We start from the raw sequence: 18,740 nt of genomic DNA, 5'->3' as shown, positions 1-18,740 counted from the left end.
TATTTCCTTTGTTTTGTCATTATTTAGTATGGTCAGGGCGTGAGTTGGGGTGGGCAGTCTATGTTTGTTTTTCTATGATTTGGGGATTTCTATGTTTCGGCCTAGTATGGTTCTCAATCAGAGGCAGGTGTCATTAGTTGTCTCTGATTGAGAATCATACTTAGGTAGCCTGGGTTTCACTGTTTGTTTGTGGCTGATTGTCTATGTCTATGTTAGTTACTTGTGTCTTCACAGTTCTTATTATAGCTGCACGGTCGTTATTTTGTTTATTGGTTTTGTACAGTTTACTTCGTGTTTTTCGTCATTCAAAAAAAGGAATGCATTCATACCACGCGCTTTGGTCCGCTTCATACGACGATCGTGACAGCTGGAGGTTGAATGTTTGAAGGGGTACGGGACTATAAAAAGTTAGGGAACCACTGCACTAGAGTTTTGTTCCAGGCCCACAGCCTGATTTCTTCCAGCCTGAGGGAACAAAACCCCCACCTGAAACTCAGAGGCATGGCGTAACAAAAAAAAAAAGCCTGGCCTTGGACTTGCCCCACAGACACAGATGGACTGATAAGAAGAGAGGCATCCAGCCGTGGCCTCGTCTCCATCGGGTCAAAGTCTGCAGATAAGGGGCCATCGTCAACAGACATCTATTATCCATCCACGGCAGGCAGCTGGCCAAGGCCTCATGCCACTGAGGGGGAGAGAAAGCAGTCGGATTCACCTCATGCACAGAAATAGGCTCATAACTGTTGTCAAACGATATACATGTAAGAGGATGAATTCAGCCATTGCTATCAGTCACCTGGTGAGAGACCACAAACTTTCAGGTTGAAAATCCCGCCTCAGAATCACATATTGGGGTTTCACCAACTTACATTAGGTGGGTTACCTCAGTTGACCAAACACTTCAGCATCACTTGCCTGCCATGTACTGGCGGTATTCATTTAACCATAAGGATGTGCTAGGCAGGTGTTGTAATACTACAGGCATTTTATGATCTATATTTCCCCCTCTCTGTGTTTGGGAGAAAGCATGCTCACGCTCATTCCATTGATGTCTAGCTTAACCTTACCTTTCAAAAAAGATAAATTAACTGTTTGAAAAGGTGAAGAATATGTCTAAATGTGAATCACATGTGTATTTGGCCTATTTACATGCATTGCATGTTAAAAAAAAATCGAATTTGTTTTCTATTTTCCCAAAACTTTCAGCACACGTCCAACATATATCAGGTAGACAGACGTTCAGTGCCAGAAAATGATCATACCCCTTGACTTCTTCCACATTTTGTTGTGTTACAGCCTGAATTCAAAATGGATTGAATCCATTTTTTTCCTCACTACACACAATACCCCATAATGTTTTTAGAAAAAAACAGACCATGAGTCAATACTTTGTAGAAGCACGTTTGGCAGCAATTACAGCTTTGAGTCATCTTGGGTATGTCTGTATCAGCTTTGCAACATCTGGATTTGGGGAGCAGGGTTGAACAGATTTTCAATGGGATTCAAGTCTGGGCTTTGGCTGGGCCACTCAGGGACTTTCTTGTTTGGAAGCCATTCCAGCATTGTTGGCTGTATGCTTGGGGTCATTTTTGGAATGCAAATATTCGCCCCAGTCTAAGGTTGTTTGCACTCTGAAGTAGCTCCTCAAGGATTTGCCTGTATTTGGGTCCATGTATTGTTTCCTCTATACTTACCAGTCTCCCAATCCATGCCTTTTAAAAGCATCCCCCTAGCATGATACTGCCACCACCACGCTTTACGGTAGGGATGGTGTTAAACGGGTGATGAGCTGTGCCTGGTTTTCTCCAGACATAGCGCTTTGCATTCAGGCCAAAGAATTAAATTATTGTCTCATCAGACCACAGAATCTGACCACAGAGTCTTTCACATGCCTTTTTGCAAACTCCTGGCGTGCTGTTGTGCCTTTTTCTAAGGGGCGACTTCCATCTGGTCACTCTCAAATAAAGCCAAGATTGTTGAAGTGCTGTAGAGATCATTGTCCTTTTGGCAGGTTCTCCCATCTCAGCCAAGGAAGTCTGTAGTTCTGTCAGAGTGGTCATTGGATTCTTGGTCACCTCCTTGACCATGGTTCTTCTTGCCCGGTTGCTCAATTTAGTCGGACGGCCAGCTTTATACCCTTCCCCAGATATATTCCTCATCACAATTCTCGGAGATCTACTAGTGATGTTACATTTGATACCTGAGCTCCGAGGCGTGCGTCGAAATCGCTAAACAGTGTACTCTGAAGCAGTGTGCTGATGCCTGTATCATTTTATCAGAAGCACGTGATAAATGATGTCTGAAGCTTTGTTTTGTCAAAAAACCACCTGATTGGTTAGGTATTGGTTTGGTGTAAGACAAAAAAGCTATGCTGCGCATGCGCTATGGAGTGTGGGACATCAACAATAATACTGCTAATAATAATGCTCTAAATTATTTTTACCAGCAGGTGCCACTAGTGCACACTTTTGATCAAAGCCTCAATAGTTCAAATAAAGAAAAACCCTTGAATGAGTAGGTGTGTACAAACTTTGGACTGGTACTGTATGTAAATGAGGTATTTCAGTATTTCAATGCAATGAACCAATGCAATGAACCATACACAGTAGTGATCATTTTGATTAACCTTCTATTACAGAATACTTGTAGAAATTGTATTTGCATTCCAAATTATATATTTAAAAAAGTGTTTAAAATCCATGTTATTACTACGTTGTTCATCTCTATTGTTCTCTGTAAAATGTTCAATGTTGATTGTATGATTCTGGAACTTGTTGACTGATTTACTTATGCATCTAATTAATTATGTTGCTTGATGTTTAAATTATCACATAACCTATTTTATTTTGACAAAATAACAGGTGTTTCGTTATCAATCATAGAGATAAATGGACTCTAGATGGATAACTCATTTTCAGTATAGACATTGCCATTGAGGGCTTCCACCATTTAAAAGTAGTCAACTGGGTGGGGATTTCTTTCTTTTTGGAATATGTGTGTTTTGTTTGTATTGCTACATATTAAGGCACTTTTGGAACTACAAACGAAAGCATTTTCGCTGTACCTGCAATAACATATGCTAATCTGTGTACCTGATCAATAAACGTCTAGTATTGTAGGAGTATAGTTCAGTAGCACACAGTACGTTACAGTCCAGGACATTATACACGTCTATGTTATGGCCAAATAGATTGGGTTCTTGAAGGGTTTGAGCCCCTCTGCTGGCTATGCATCTCAATATCTACATTTTTCCTGAAGTGTGCACTTGTCCGCTACCCACATGATAAGCTCAGTTGGTAGAGCAAGGCGCATGCAACTTTTAAATGGAGATAGCCTCAATGGTGCTGCCGAGCTGTTACAGATGCCATAATGGCACTGATACAAAGATGAGGCCACTATATATCTCTATGCTGTCAATTGTTTCCGTTGTGACCATTTTGGTTTGAACAATTTTGACTCTTTTTACTTTAAAAGAATCCCCATACCTAACACATGACTGGATCTCTTTAATTTGGACAAATGTACAGTGGCTTGTGAAAGTATTCATTCCCTTGGCATTTTTCCTATTTTGTTGCCTTAAAACCTGGAATTAAAATAGATTTTGGGGGGTGGTTTGCATCATTTGATTTACACAATATTCCTTGCACTTTCAGCATGCATAACTATTCACTATACAAAGTTAATAGTTTGTAGAGCCACCTTTTGGAGCAATTACAGCTGCATTCTCTTGGGGTATGTCTCTATAAACTTGGCACATCTAGCCACTGGGATTTTTGCCCATTCTTCAAGGCTCCTCCAGATCCTTCAAGTTGGATGGGTTCCACTGTTGTACAGCAATCTTTAAGACATACCACAGATTCTCAATTGGATTGAGGTCTGGGCTTTGACTAGGCCATTCCAAGACATTTAAATGTTTCCCCTTAAACCACTCAAGTGTTCCTTTAGCAGTATGCTTAGGGTCATTGTCCTGCTGGAAGGTGAACCTCTGTCCCAGTCTCAAATCTCCGGAATACTGAAACAGGTTTCCCTCAAGAGTTTCCCTGTATTTAGCACCATCCATCATTCCTTCAATTCTGACCAGTTTCCCAGTCCCTGCCGATGAAAAACATCCCCACAGTATGGTGCTTGCCACCATGTTGTTCTCGGGGTGATGAGAGGTGTTGGGTTTGCGCCAGACATAGCGTTTTTCTTGATGGCCAAAAAGCTCAATTGTAGTCTCATCTGACAAGAGTACCTTCTTCCATTTGTTTGGGGAGTCTCCACATGCCTTTTGGCGAACACCACATGGGTTTGCTTATTTTTTTTTCTTTAAGCAATGGCTTTTTTCTGGCCACTCTTCCATAAAGCCCAGCTCTGTGTAGTGTACGGCTTAAAGTGGTCCTATGGACAGATATTCCAATCTCCGCTGTGGATCTTTGCAGCTCATTCAGGGTTATCTTTGGTCTCTTTGTTGCCTCTCTGATTAATGTCCTCTTTGCCTGGTCTGTGAGTTTTGATGGACGGCCCTCTCTTGGCAGGTTTGTTGTGGTGCATATTCTTTCCATTTTTTAAATAATGGATTTAATGGTGCTCCGTAGAATGTTCAAAGTTTCTGATATTTTTTCATAACTCAACCCTGATCTGTACTTCTACACAACTTTGTCCCTGACCTGTTTGGAGAGTTCCTTGGTCATGGTGCCGCTTACTTGGTGGTGCCACTTGCTTAGTGGTGTTGCAGACCCTGGGGCCTTTCAGAACAGGTGTATATATACTGAGATCATGTGACAGATCCTGTGACACTTAGATTGCACACAGGGGGACATTATTTAACTAATTATGTGACTTCTGAAAGTAATTGGTTGCACCAGATCTTATTTAGGGGCTTCATAGCAAAGGGGGTGAATACATATGCACACACCACTTTTCCGTATTTTAATAAAAAAATAATTTTGAAACAAGTTTTTTTCACTTCACCAATTTCATGTATGTCCATTACATGAAATCCAAATAAAAATCTATTTAAATTACAGGTTGTAATGCAACAAAATAGGAAAAAATCCAGAGGGGATGAATACTTTTGCAAGGCCCTGTACATCCCAGAAAACATATATTTTAGTCCCGACAACGTACTTTACATATTTCTTGATAAATTAAATGTTCAGTAGTGACAGTTCTTAAAAATATATGAAGATTTACCAAATTGTTCACTAATTTTCTCCAAAATGTATGCAGACATGCTTCTCACCATGTGGCCATGCTGGAAAGGGGTGCAATCCCATTACCTGGTGACATTTGTAAGGGTGTGGCACATTCATTCTATAGTCTTTTAATGTGTGTGTTTCGGTAATGACATCAAAAGGTGGGACAGCATTTTTTGGAGAAAGATGTTTGAAAGATAAACAAAACTACTCAAGATGATCTATTGAAATAATATTACATTTTATATTTTCTTCAAAAATCATTAATTGCTTTATTTATTTTTTATTAACATGAAGAGTTAGGGTTTGGGACACTCACCTCTCAATAGAAATAGATGTATAAACAATGATTTTGTACTATATTAATTAAAATATATATTTGTTATTGCCTTGGATTGAATTAGAACCTAGCATGTAAATACATGTCCTAAATTAAGAGACTTAACTGTTTTTTAAAATAGACATATAACTGGGGAAGGGTATAACATAAAGTTTTTGCACCACATCTGTAGAATCACACAACCTCCAAAATAATTTTGGGTTGGTTAATTTAAAAAAGTACATTATCATTCAAGGTTATGGTTATGAAATCCATGTTATTCAAAAAAAAAACTTTTAAAAGGCTACGTCATCAAATTGAGACAGTATTATGTAAATACAATTTTAAAGGGGCTTGATTGAAATCTTCCAATGAGTACTTTGAGCCCTGTAGCAGTATTACTGTGGTGCAGGTGAGATGTAAATATGGTGGGCAGATTAACCAGGAGATAGGCAAACTGAAGTGATGTTGTGACAGACAAAGAACAATTGTGTGGGCTATTTTGCACCAAAAATAAATAAATATATATATTTAATTTTTAAATAGTACACTTTTTCAAATCTGATCCTACCACTCTTGTTTCTGATGTTTCACAGTGCAGAATGTTCCTAGAACTGTCTGTTTGAAATATCAACATTTCAATTTTGATACCATAGCGTCGCATAGGTAGCCTAATGGTTAGAGCGTTGGACTTGTAACCGAAAGGTTGCCAGATTAAATCCCTGAGTTGACAAGGTAAAAAAAATATGTCGTTCTGAACAAAGCAGGGGCAGAACCCACTGTTCCTAGGCCGTAATTGAAAATCAGAATTTGTTCGTAACTGACTTGCCTAGTTAAATAAAAGTACAAATTAAACACCCTTTTATAACCCTGAAAGGAAAAGCTGACGAGGACAGCGCCGCTTGAACTGACTGCAGGTTCAAAGTTGATCAGATTAAGTGCATTTGTGATCCTCACTCGTACACACTCTGCCTGGGCACAGTGTGAGAACAGCTCCCAGAGAGAGACAAAAATCCCTTTTGGAGGTGAGTTGCCATTGTTTGTTTTGCAATGTATTCATCTTCTTATCCCTTTTAAATGAATAAGGGGTGTTTTCCAAGTTGATCAATAACATGGCCATGATCAATAGCATGGCCTAATGGGGACTGATTTTTGTGAATATGGAATTTCAGCTGTAGGCTTCCTTGAACCTATATTCTGAATTAACTTTATTCTGCAAAAATGCTATTTTCATTAAGATAATATGATACTGATTTGTCAATGGATTCAGAGACTGATCTCATTGACTGTTCTCAGGGTGCAGTCTGGTATTCACCTAGTTAACACCGAGGTACATGGGGGTTGTTGTTGTTGTTGGAGTGCACTTTGGCCATTCAGTTGAGCCGCCGGATTAGTCTTTTGCTCAAATCTATTATGACAGTCTCTGTTTTCCAGCAGATCTTTAAACCTCAACCTCTGAACTGTTTTAGAAACGCAGTAGTCCATCATTGTAGGATCAAAGACTACAATAGTATTGTTAGTTTAAACGCCACATGTAACCTTCCCACTGAGCAAAAACTGTTTGAATCAAGGTTTCCACATCATTTCGACAAAAATAATGCAGTGATGATGTTCTGTGGAAAACGGATTGGATTTTCAAAAAGTCATCAATGTAGGGGAATTTAGTATTTTTTTTCAACAAACTTTTAACCAAATTCAAATGAGAGGGGGAAATATTTGGTTGATTTTAAGTTTCATTCGCGTTAGTTAGTAACTCAATCAAAACGAGACGTTGAACTGGCATATGTGCCCACTGTCCAGTGGGTTGAATGACATGATACAATAATTATTTGAGATATCTGGGGTTAATAATATCCAGAAAATGTATGTAGTAGACAGCTAAATATAAACACATTTAATATCAGCGATAGCTTACTCCCAATGATTACCCAATCAATGTTTTTTTATACAGAATTGGCACAGTGGTCTAAGGCGTCACTACAGACCCTGGTTCGATTCCTCTATCCCCGTGCTGTATCACGATCGGCCGTGATGGGGAGTGAACAATAATAAAAATGGTGTGGCTACTCGCTTCTATCTGAGTTGTAGAGGAACACATGTAGTACGGTTTTCAGGTTGTTACATTGCAAATGCCATAATCATCAAAGGACTTGACAGGTTTGATGCGTTAGAAAGTATCACCATATCACCCTACCTTGATCGGTAAACTGACACAGTCATTGCGGTTGAGGTCGGAACATTTCGATGGTGTTTCAACCTCTCCTGATAAGACGGAATATTTGGTTGTTGCACATAAATAATACTCAAACTACAGAAACTGCAGAGACTGCTCGCTTCTCCGCAGTAAGGTCAATGACAGCTACAATTTCTACATTTTTTGGGAGTTGAATTAATATTATTTTATTGAACCTTAATTAAAGTGTTTTACATTTAACTGTAGTCAAGTCCACAACTATGCGATAATATAAGGGGGCCACACTCAAATGCACAGCTTTATGTTGAGCTAAAGCTACTTAAGCTAGCGATCTATTTTCTCTGTGCGGTTATAGTAAACAACACATCGTGAACACCATTGCCAGGCATTAGTTCGCAAGCTCGGTGGCTCTGTCCATGCCATTACGTGCCCTTTCTTTGACATTATTCTGTTCCGCTAACTGACTAGCTTGAGTGTTAGCTGAACCAGTAGGCTTGAGGAGACGAGATCCAGGATCCTTAAATTCAGCTCTGCAAACGTTCTGACGTGAAAATACGATCGGTACTCAACAAAATATAGACTTTCCTATTGTCAATACTGCCGTTACTTCCAAAAAAGGTCTAAATTAAAATGATTGTTTTTGGCCAAGTGCGCATGCGCCAAATCTAAGGCTCTATGTACACTATCCCGAATGGATATTGATTTAATTTTTATTTAGACCTTTTTTTTCTTCCGAAGTACATGCCGCACGGAACGGCGGTAAGGACGATAGTTGCTGTGCAAAACTCAATATTCTGTTGAGTACCGAACGTATTTTGACATAACGCTTGCAGAGCTGGTTTGATGGGACTTTGAATTGAAGGATCCCTGGGTGTCAGATGAGATCTCGTCTCTTCAAGCCCAGGTACTGATTCAAGTGTTAGCTAGCTAGCTAATCCTGTTAACGTTAGCCCTTCGTGCAAACGTAACTAGCTAGTCTAACACTGAGGTGAATGGGAGGACCCAACAGAAGAGTGACTAATCCCTCCCCATGACGTTGCCAGCTTTAGCTTGACAGCTTGCTACTAGTCACTAGGTCACTTTCTCAAACTGTCACTGGCTGGTGGGTTTCAGAAGTTAAGTGGCTTTTTGCTTACATTTCTATACCCCAAAATAGTTTGCTTGACTTTTCAGCTGAGGCTCTCCACATTTGACAGCTAACCCAATCGGTCACTTTACTATGCTGTCCTAAACAATGCCCTGATTTGTCTGTTAATTAAGTGTCCTTAATTGGCTTGTGGTCCTCTTAGCTGTAGGCTTTATCAGCAGGTCTTTTCCCAGTGTTTGTGGAAACCGTTAAGAGCTTAGCCAAGTGGCCTAAATTGTATTATTTAATAGGCACAGAGAATTTAGCTGCTCGTGTGACAGGAACTATCAAATCAGTTGGCATGTAGACTGGTAGGAAATGGACATTGGACTTGTTAATGATTAGAATGGAGGTGCGAATTTGGTTAAGATCAGAGGTCAAACTCTACAAGTAACAAGAGCTAAGGGCTGACCAACTCAGCTCCTTGCTCAGTCAACTCTGATGAACCTTTTGCAACGCTTCTTTCTCTGCTGCGGGATACTCAAGTAAACAATTCCTAAAATCAGAAGTTGTCACTGCACAACAGAGCAAATTCATTATTAATATGTGTCATTTTCATTCCTCCTCTTTCTCTCCAGGTTGGCACGATGGCCCAGTCATCAGACAACAAGGTTCTGGTCCTGGGTGTGTTGGCTGGAGCGGCTGGCCTCAGCCTGGGTGCTGTGGCATTGTACAACAGCCGGAGGGCCATGCCACAGAGTGGACACAGTGAGCAGTACCTCAGCAGTAATGACCAGCGGGCGGCTGGATCCAGTATGGTGGTGGGGGGGATGCTGGGTCAGGCTGAGGTTCTAGATCGTCTCGGAGCCCTGATCCAGTGTGTGTCAGAGCTGAAAGATGAGGTGCGGGCGCTAAAGAGTGCCATCCCAAAGCTGCAAGACCACGTGAGGGATGAACTGAGAGGACGCGGGGGCGAGGGGGGCGTGGCTCGCATCAGGGCAGGCCCACCAAACCGCACTATACCCACACGCAGGAGGAGAGTAGCCAGAACTGAAGGCCAAAGCTCAGAGGAGGGGGCTGAGAGTGAAGGAGGGTGAGTCCCATCTTTTTCTCTGGCATTGTCACATGTTGGTTGTTTCAGATACAGGGGGGTGAAATCCACACATCACAATGATTTCATAGAAAAAAAACAAGGAAATGTTCACAGTATTTGAGCGCCACACGCCCAGTCATTCTCCATCTACAGCCAAATAGCTTGATCACACGACAGGCTTGAATAACATAAACAACAGATGTCTGCTTTTAAATGCACTGCCTCTTAAAATTCCTCTTTATGAAAACAATATATTAACAGGTAAGTAGTGACTATTAAAACAAGGCACTTGTGTTAACAGTCAGGCTTAACTTGCACAGCTTTTCTTGGGCATGAATGCATTCAGAATGTCTTGTCTTAAAGCTTTGTGGGAAATTTCCTGCCTATTGCTTGATATTCATATTATTCACATAGGCTACTGGACTTTTTAAAGGGCTGGATCAGCATTAATATTGCAGATAGATTGTAGCTTCCATCAATGTAATTGTCTGAATAATTTATAATCCCCCATATATTTTTGAGGTATATACAGTTGAAGTCAGAAGTTTACATACACTTAGGTTGGAGTCATTAAAACTTTTCAGCCACTCCACAAATGTCTTGTTAAAAATTATAGTTTTGGCAAGTCGGTTAGGACATCTACTTTGTGCATGACATAAGTCATTTTTCCAACAATTGTTTACAGACAGATTATTTCACTTATAATTCACTATCACAATTCCATTGTGTCAGAAGTTTACATACACTAAGTTGCCTGGGCCTTCAAACAGCTTGGAAAATTCCAGAAAATGATGTCATTTGCTTTAGAAGCTTCTGATAGGCTAATTGACATCATTTGAGTCAATTGGAGGTGTACTTGTGGATGTATTTCAAGGCCTACCTTCAAACTCAGTACCTCTTTGCTTGACATCATGGGAAAATGAAAAGAAATCAGCCAAGACCTCAGGATAAAATTGTGGACCTCCACAAGTCTGGTTCATCCTTGGGAGCAATTTCTAAATGCCTGAAGGTACCATGTTCATTTGTACAAACAATAGTACGCAAGTATAAACACCATGGGACCACACAGCCGTCATACCGCTCAGGAAGGAGATGTGTTCTGTCTCCTAGAGATGAATGTGCTTTGGCGCGAAAAGTGCAAATCAATCCCAAGACAACAGCAAAGAAACTTGTGAAGATGCTAGTGGAAATGGGTACAAAAGTATCTATATCCACAGTAAAACAAGTCCTATATCGACAACCTGAAAGGCCGCTCAGCAAGGAAGAAGCCACTGCTCCAAAACTGCCATAAAAAAGCCAGACTACGGTTTGCAACTGCACATTGGGACAAGATGGTACTTTTTGGAGAAATGTCCTCTGGTGTGATGACACAAAAATAGAACTGTTTGGCCATAATAACCATCGTTATGTTTGGAGGAGAAAGGGGGAGGCTTGCAAGCCAGAGAACACCATTCCAACCGTGAAGCACGGGGGTGGCAGCATCATGTTGTGGGGGTGCTTTGCTGCAGGATGGACTGGTGCCCTTCACAAAGTAGATGGCATCATGAGGGAGGAAAATTGTGGATATATTGAAGCAACATCTCAAGACATCAATCAGGAAGTTAAAGCTTGGTCACAAATGGGTCTTCCAAATAGACAATGACCCCAAGCATATTTCCAAAGTTGTGGCAAAATGGCTTAAGGACAAGAAAGTCAAGGTATTGGAGTGGCCATCACAAAGCCCCGACCTCAATCCTATAGAAAATTTGTGGACAGAACAGAGAAGGTGTGTGCGAGCAAGGAGGCCTACAAACCTGACTCAGTTACACCAGCTGTCAGGAGGAATGGGCCAAAATTCACCCAACTTGTGGAAGGCTACCCGAAACGTTTGACTCAAGTTAAACAATTTAAGGGCAATGCTACCAAATACTAATTGAGTGTATGTAAACTTCTAACCCACTGGGAATGTGATGAAATAAATTAAACCTGAAGTAAATATCTCTCTACTATTATTCTGACATTTCACATTCTTGAAATAAAGTGGTGATCCTAACTGACCTAAGACAGGGAATTTTTACTAGAACACACAATTTTTTACAGGAACACACAATCCCTCCATTAGTCCTCACACTGTCCGCAATAGGCTGAGAGCGGCTGGACAGAGGGCTTGTTCACCTGTTGTAAGGAAGGTCCTCACCAAACATCACTGGCAACAACGTTGTTATGGGCACAAACCCACCCATCGCTGAACCAGACAGGACTGGCAAAAAGTGCTCTTCACTGACGTGTCGCGGTTTTGTCTCACCATGGGTGATGGTCGGATTCACGTTTATTGTCGACGGAATAAGCGTTACATCGAGGCCTGTACTCTGGAGCGGGATCGATTTGGAGGTGGAGGGTACGTCATGGTCTGGGGTGGTGTGTCACTGCATCATCAGACTGAGCTTGTTGTCATTGCAGGCAATCTCAAGGCTGTGCGTTACAGGGAAGACATTCTCCTCCCTCGCGTGATACCCTTCCTGCAGGCTCATCCTGACATGACCCTCCAGCATGACAATGCCACCAGCCATACTGCTTGTTCTGTGCGTGATTTCCTGCAAGACAGGAATGTCAGTGTTCTGCCATGGCCAGCAAAGAGCCCTGATCTCATTCCCATTGAGCCCATCTGGGACCTGTTGGATCGGAGGGTGAGGGCTAGGGCCATTACCCCGAAAAATGTCCGGGAACTTGCAGGTGCCTTGGTGGAAGTGTACATTTATGCACATTTCTGTTTTGGTGAGTAGAGTAAATCTGAATGTTGCATTTTCATTCATTTATTTTACCAGGGTGAATTGACTGAGAACATATTCTCATTTACAGCATCGACCTGGGAAATAATTATAGGGGACTGAATGACCCAATTGGAAGCTGTGGATGATTAGGTAGCCATGATGGTATGCGGGCCAGATTGGGAATTTAGCCAGGACACCAGGGTTAACACTCCTACTCTTACTATAATTGCCATGGAATCTTTAGTGACCACAGAGAGTCAGAACACCCTTTTAACGTCCCGTCTGAAAGACGGCACCCTACACAGGGCAATGACCCCAATCTCTGCCCTAGGTCATTGGTATATATTTTTTCAGACCAGAGGAAAGAGTGCCTCCTACTGGCCCTCCAATACCACTTCCAGCACAGTCTCCCATCCGTTGGGTATGAGGATTACTCTGACGTTGCTACAAGAATGACCTAACGGCCATCCAAGTTATGGCTTTCCCTTTTTCATGTCCAATAAACATACATGATGTTTGTAACTACAAGCCAACACCAGATGGTTTCTAGTGGAAGACTGCAATTATGGTACTATGTCCCATTTACACAAAACAGAAAAGATGAGAGTGAGGCTATTCTGTTACGCGTATTTGCAGAATGGTCTTGATCTCTGAAAAAAAACATATGAAAGCGTGTCTGTTTTCTAGTGGTGATAGTGATGTTCCTGAGACTTCCCTGTTTTGTTTTTTTTGGCCGGGTTTATATACATTTTACGGACACGATCTATTTTACAATAGTTATATTTTGTTTTGTTTTTAGTCTACTGTGGCTTATTACTTTTGAAAAATGTTGCAGTCTGTTTTTGAATCTCTTGCGATTTAGAAAAACCTAGAATGAGGAATCTTGCATTTATGCACGTTTCTGTTCACAATGCTGTGGATTAATAACTTGTTATAGCGTCACAGGACATTGCTCTGACTATGGGAGCATCACCTGGATTGACTTTCCCCGTACTTTCGCTAAGCATGCATAATGTAGTGTTCTAAGAAAAACAAGCACCCTACCTGGCCTGGCATCCAAACCCAAAGAAAGTGGGCGGGGCAGAGGAGTGTAATGGGCTGCAGATCAGAGCTGGATCATGGCACCTCCCTCCCAGTTAGGTTAGCTCCAGATTTGTATCCTGGCAGAAATCTTGCAGCAGTCGCCTGGGAGCAAGTCTAGTTGTAACAACATAACAAGCAGGCCAACAGCCAGCCAGAACACTCTGGGTAGTTAATTACTGTTTGTGTTTTGCTGTCTTCAGTGTATCGGTCTCTTTGGCTTTGCCTCTCAGTTTACAGACTTTGAGGTCCTTAGTTTGCATTCTTACTCAGGCCATAATTTACTGTATGTTGTTGTAGTTCGACTGATGGAATCAGGCCATACTTGAGTGATACAATAATCAGGTGGTCTATGGTAAAGCGTACTACTCTCCTATCTTTGTAGTGAAAAAGCTCCTAGACTGGAAGTTTAGGCCTAATATAAGTTTCATGGGGTATAAATTACTGTACCACATGAGGACTAGGTTATATCAGGTCATTGGTTCTTCCACCTCTGTAATCAATGGAGTTTCGTTTATCCTCCTCCCTGTTGGAGAAAGAGATGCAGACCGAAGTATGGTGCCACAGCCTGCCCTCCAGCAGATCCAGCAACTTGCTTTGAGTGGCAGCTGTCGGCCCCATCAAATGTTCTAAATTACGTCCCGGGTTATTATGGTTTGAAAGAAATCAAATCACGCACACACCTACCGTAATTAAAGCGCCTTTCCCTCTCACCTGTGATTTGTTAGAGCGGGAAGGGGGGTGAAGGTGCAATGGACAAATTCTAGCCCTTAGGGAATGCTTGACACTCACCCAGAGTTGCCAGCTACACCCATAGACCTCACATCACCTACATTTAAAGAGCTTTGGTTGTCTGTTGCACCGTCGCTTGGAACTGTAGGCAATAACAGCACTTGACTATATCCTTCACTGCTGAGATATCTTTATTAGAAAACCATGCTATGGTGGTTGTGGCAGGCTTTTTAGCATTCTCGCTGATTTAAAAAAATTTTTTTATTGAGGCAATGAATTATGGAGTTTAGAATGCAATGATTTATGTAGTTTAGAGGCATGTCCTACAGCGGAGCCCCCCCCCCAAATCACCCCCTCAAAGTAATATATATATATATATATTTTTTTTTTTTCTTCTTTTTTTAAAATACTAAAATCAGGAGAGGGTTTGGGTGGCAGGGATGGCCTTGGGCGGCTTGGTTGGGTTGTGTTTCAGAGGACGCACGACTCTCAACCTTCACCTCTCCCGAGTCTGTACGGGAGTTGCAGCGATTGGAGAAGATTGTAACTACCAATTGGATACCACGAAATTGGGGAGCAAAAAAATGATATTCAAACAATGACCAGCGGTGATATATTTGCAGGTTGTGTTTGGTCTTGCTGAAACACAAAGCGGCTGTAATGGGGTACAGACAATACGGCGTACCGCACAGATATGCGACAATATATATGCCATTTAGCATACGTTTTTTTCCAGTCATTCATGTATACATTTTAACTATGGGGGGGGTCCTGGGATTCGAACCCACTACCCTGACATTACAAGCACCATGCTCTACCAACTGAGCTACAAAGGACCGCAAAGAAGAAGGATCAATTATGGAGCAGGTCAAAGTTGATAAGGATTGTGTTTGCTCAGTTTAGCAACACACACTCGCAAGGTGGATAAGCTCAAACAGTTTGCACTGTTCACTTTTCATTTGTCAAAATCGCTTCCTCGAACTTCCCACCTCAACCGAGCAGGCCCATCAATCTCCCAGTCTGTATGCCGAGCTGTCAAAGGTCTCATTGTAAAGTGTCATGTCGGAACTTGTCATTCCTCAAACAGTTCCCACTGCCGTTTATCCACGTCATGCTGTTTACCAGTAGCTAGAGGGCATTATAACGTTTTGTGTTTAAAATGATAGCGTTTGGCATTGGATAGTTGCTGATTTTTAAGGAGAAGACTTTTGTTTATTTAGTACCGGGCATGTCTGATCACACAGAGGTTTTTTCAAGGGAAAAATGACCTTGTCTGTCTTTTGTAATTAAAAGCTTAGAATGTAAAAAGTGTCATGATTTAGTGATGGGTGTCCAGGCCAGTCACATTTTGTGTCTCTCAGTCTTTCGCATTCTGAACTTCATGGAAGGCACTATTATACAGTAGTTGTTTCCTAGAAAGTGCGGCCTACATGTTATTAAATAAAAATCTTGCAATCAATGCACTGTTGACTTTCTGATACCCCCATTCCTGTGAATTTTCGGCAGTTTACCTTCTACGTATAGTATGTCAGTCTACAGGGCATGGTAGACCCCTCCACCTGCATACTGTACCACTTGGACTGTGACCACCCCCATTGTCACAGTTTCCTTTCAGTTTTCTTCTAGCGTAACACTAACGTGCTTGGCTCCAGGCTTCCCTATTATGCTCCGTTAGTATCACAGTTTATTTGTCACATGCTTTGTGTACAACCGGTGTGGACTAACCGTGAAATGCTTAGTAATGTACCCTTCCCAACAATGCAGAGAGAAAGAAAATAAAAGATAGAAAAGTAAAACACGTAAGTAATAATGGATACACAATGAGTAACGAACGATAACTTTACTTTAGTTTATCACATTGTTCTCCGCAGATCCTCGCAAGATCTGTCAGGTTAGATGGGGAGCGTCGCTGCACAGCTATTTTCAGATCTCTCCAGAGATGTTTGATCAGGTTCAAGTCCAGGCTCTGGCTGGGCCACTCAAGGACATTGAGACTTGTGCTCTTGGAAGGTGAATCTTCACCCCAGTCTGAGAACCTGCTCCAGAGTGCTCAGGACATCTGTATTTTGCTCCATTCATCTTTGCCTCTCCTGACTAGTCTCCCAGTCTCTGCCGCTGAATACAAACCTACAGCATGACGCTGCTACCACCATGCTTCACCGAAGGGATGGTATTAGCCAGATGATGAGCAGTGCATGGTTTCCTCCAGACTTGATGTTTGGCATTCATGCCAAAGATTTCAATTTTGGTTTCATCAGACCAGAGAATCTTATTTGTCATGGTCAGAGTCCTTTTGGTGACTTTTGACAAACTCCCAAGTGGGCTGTCATGTGTCTTTACCTTAGGGGTGGATTTCTTTCTGGTCACTTTACCATAAAGGCCTGATTGGTGGATTGCTGCAAAGATAGTTCTCCCATCTCCACAGAAGAACTCTAGAGCTCTGTCAGAGTGACCATCAGGTTTTTGGTCACTTCCCTGACCAAGGCCCTTTTTCCCCCGATTGCTCAGTTTGGCCGGGGGGCCAAGAGTTTTGGTGGTTCCGAACTTCTTCCATTCAAGAATGATGGAGGCCACGGTGTTCTTGGGGACCTTCAATGCTGCAGAAATGATTTGGTACCCTTCCCCAGATCTGTGCCTTGACATAATCCTGTCTCAAAGCTCTATGAACAATTCCTTCGACAGGCTTGGGCCTTTACAAATCATATCCAATCAATCATATTTACCACAGATTGTAGAAACATCTCAAGGATGATCAATGGAAACCGGATGCACCTGAGCTCAATTTCGAGTCTCCTAGCAAAGTCTGAATACTTATGTAAATAAGGTATTACTGTTTTTTATTTTTAATACATTTGCAAAAATGTCTTAACCAGTATTTGCTTTGTCATTATGGGGCGTTGGGTGTAGATTGATGAGGAAAAACATGTATTTAATCCATTCGAATAAGGCTGTAACATAACGAGATGTGGAAAAAGTGAATGGGTCTGAATACTTTCCGAATGCTCTGGATATACACTACCGGTCAAACGTTTTAGAACACCTACTCATTCAACGGTTTTACTTAATTTTTTACTATTTTTTACATTGTTGAATAATAGTGAAGACATCAAAACTATGAAATAACACTATGAAATCATGTAGTAACCAAAAAAGTGTTTAATAAATCAAAATATATTTGATTTGAATAGCCACCCTTTGCCTTGATGACAGCTTTGCACACTCTTGGCATTCTCTCAACCAGCTTCATGAGATAGTCACCTGGAATGCATTTCAAATAGCAGGTGTGCTTTCTTAAAAGTTAAGTTGTGGAATTTCTTTCCTTAATGTGTTTGAGCCAACCAGTTATGTTGTGACAAGGTAGGTGTGTATACAGAGGATAGCCCTATTTGGTAAAAGACCAAGTCCATATTATGGCAAGAAGAGCTCAAATAAGCAAAGAGAAACGACAGTGCATCATTACTTTAAGACATGAAGGTCAGTCAATACAGAAAATGTCAAGAACTTTGAAAGTTTCTTCAAGTGCATTCACAAAAACCATCAAGCGCTATGATGAAACTGGCTCTCACGAGGACAGCCACAGGAATGGAAGACCCAGAGTTACCTCTGCTGTAGAGAATAAGTTCATTGGAGTTACCAGCCTCAGAAATTACAGCCCAAATAAATGCTTCAGAGTTCAAGTAACAGACACATCTCAACATCATCTGTTCAGAGGAGACTGTGTGAATCAGGCCTTCATGGTCAAATTACTGCAAAGAAACCAATACTAAAGGACACTGTTGTGTCTTTGGCATCATTAAAACTGAAGACTTATTTATCAAATAACTCTCTCTTATTACGCAATTAAACTGATTAATCATTTAACTGTAATTAACTAGGAAGTCGGGGCACCAAGGAAAATATTCAGATTACAAAGTTATAATTGTCCTAATATAACTTTCAGATATTTTAATATCTGATCAATTAGTCTGCGAAATAATGAATTATTATTGTCTTCACTGAGTCATCCATACATCAATTGTCTTAAATCATTTGTTTAGTAACTAAGTAATTCACAGAAATGCATAAACAAACAGTAGATAGTTACAAGGAAATAACGGAGTTTCCCTAGTGGGAAAAAACGGTATCGCGGCTTGGTGGACAAAAAGGGAAATGGGGATCAACTGAGATGAGACACAACAAAGTTGATAATTATAACAATTGAAATGCTAATCCTTTGCACATGAACGTTCACTCATTCGGGAATAATTGCAATCAATATATATATTTACGCTCAGTGTGTCGTCGGGATCTCTGTTGAAAAGTTTGTTTCTGTTGGAGAGTTTGTCCACC

The 18,740-nt window shown here is 41.2% G+C and overlaps 1 protein-coding gene across 4 annotated transcripts in view; it reads left to right on the top strand.

The window, feature by feature from the left end:
* Nucleotides 1-6,237: 6,237 nt before the first annotated feature.
* The window catches only part of LOC109889799 (regulator of microtubule dynamics protein 2), a 71,654-nt gene continuing 59,151 nt past the window's right edge, over nt 6,238-18,740 (top strand). The window contains exons 1-2 of one of the 4 annotated variants that reach the window (XM_031823357.1): nt 6,238-6,521; nt 9,395-9,849. In XM_031823357.1, coding sequence (XP_031679217.1) covers nt 9,404-9,849 — 446 coding nt within the window. In that variant the 5' untranslated portion in view covers nt 6,238-6,521; nt 9,395-9,403. Of the gene's footprint in view, nt 6,522-7,725; nt 7,845-8,799; nt 9,302-9,394; nt 9,850-18,740 lie in introns of those variants that run through there. The other 3 variants (XM_031823356.1, XM_020481518.2, XM_031823358.1) reach the window with 3 other exon arrangements.

Source organism: Oncorhynchus kisutch, linkage group LG4 (assembly GCF_002021735.2).
Source record: "Oncorhynchus kisutch isolate 150728-3 linkage group LG4, Okis_V2, whole genome shotgun sequence".
Lineage (NCBI taxonomy): Eukaryota > Metazoa > Chordata > Actinopteri > Salmoniformes > Salmonidae > Oncorhynchus > Oncorhynchus kisutch.
The sequence above is the reverse complement of the archived record's forward strand: the minus strand, read 5'-3'. Positions and strand labels throughout refer to the sequence as shown.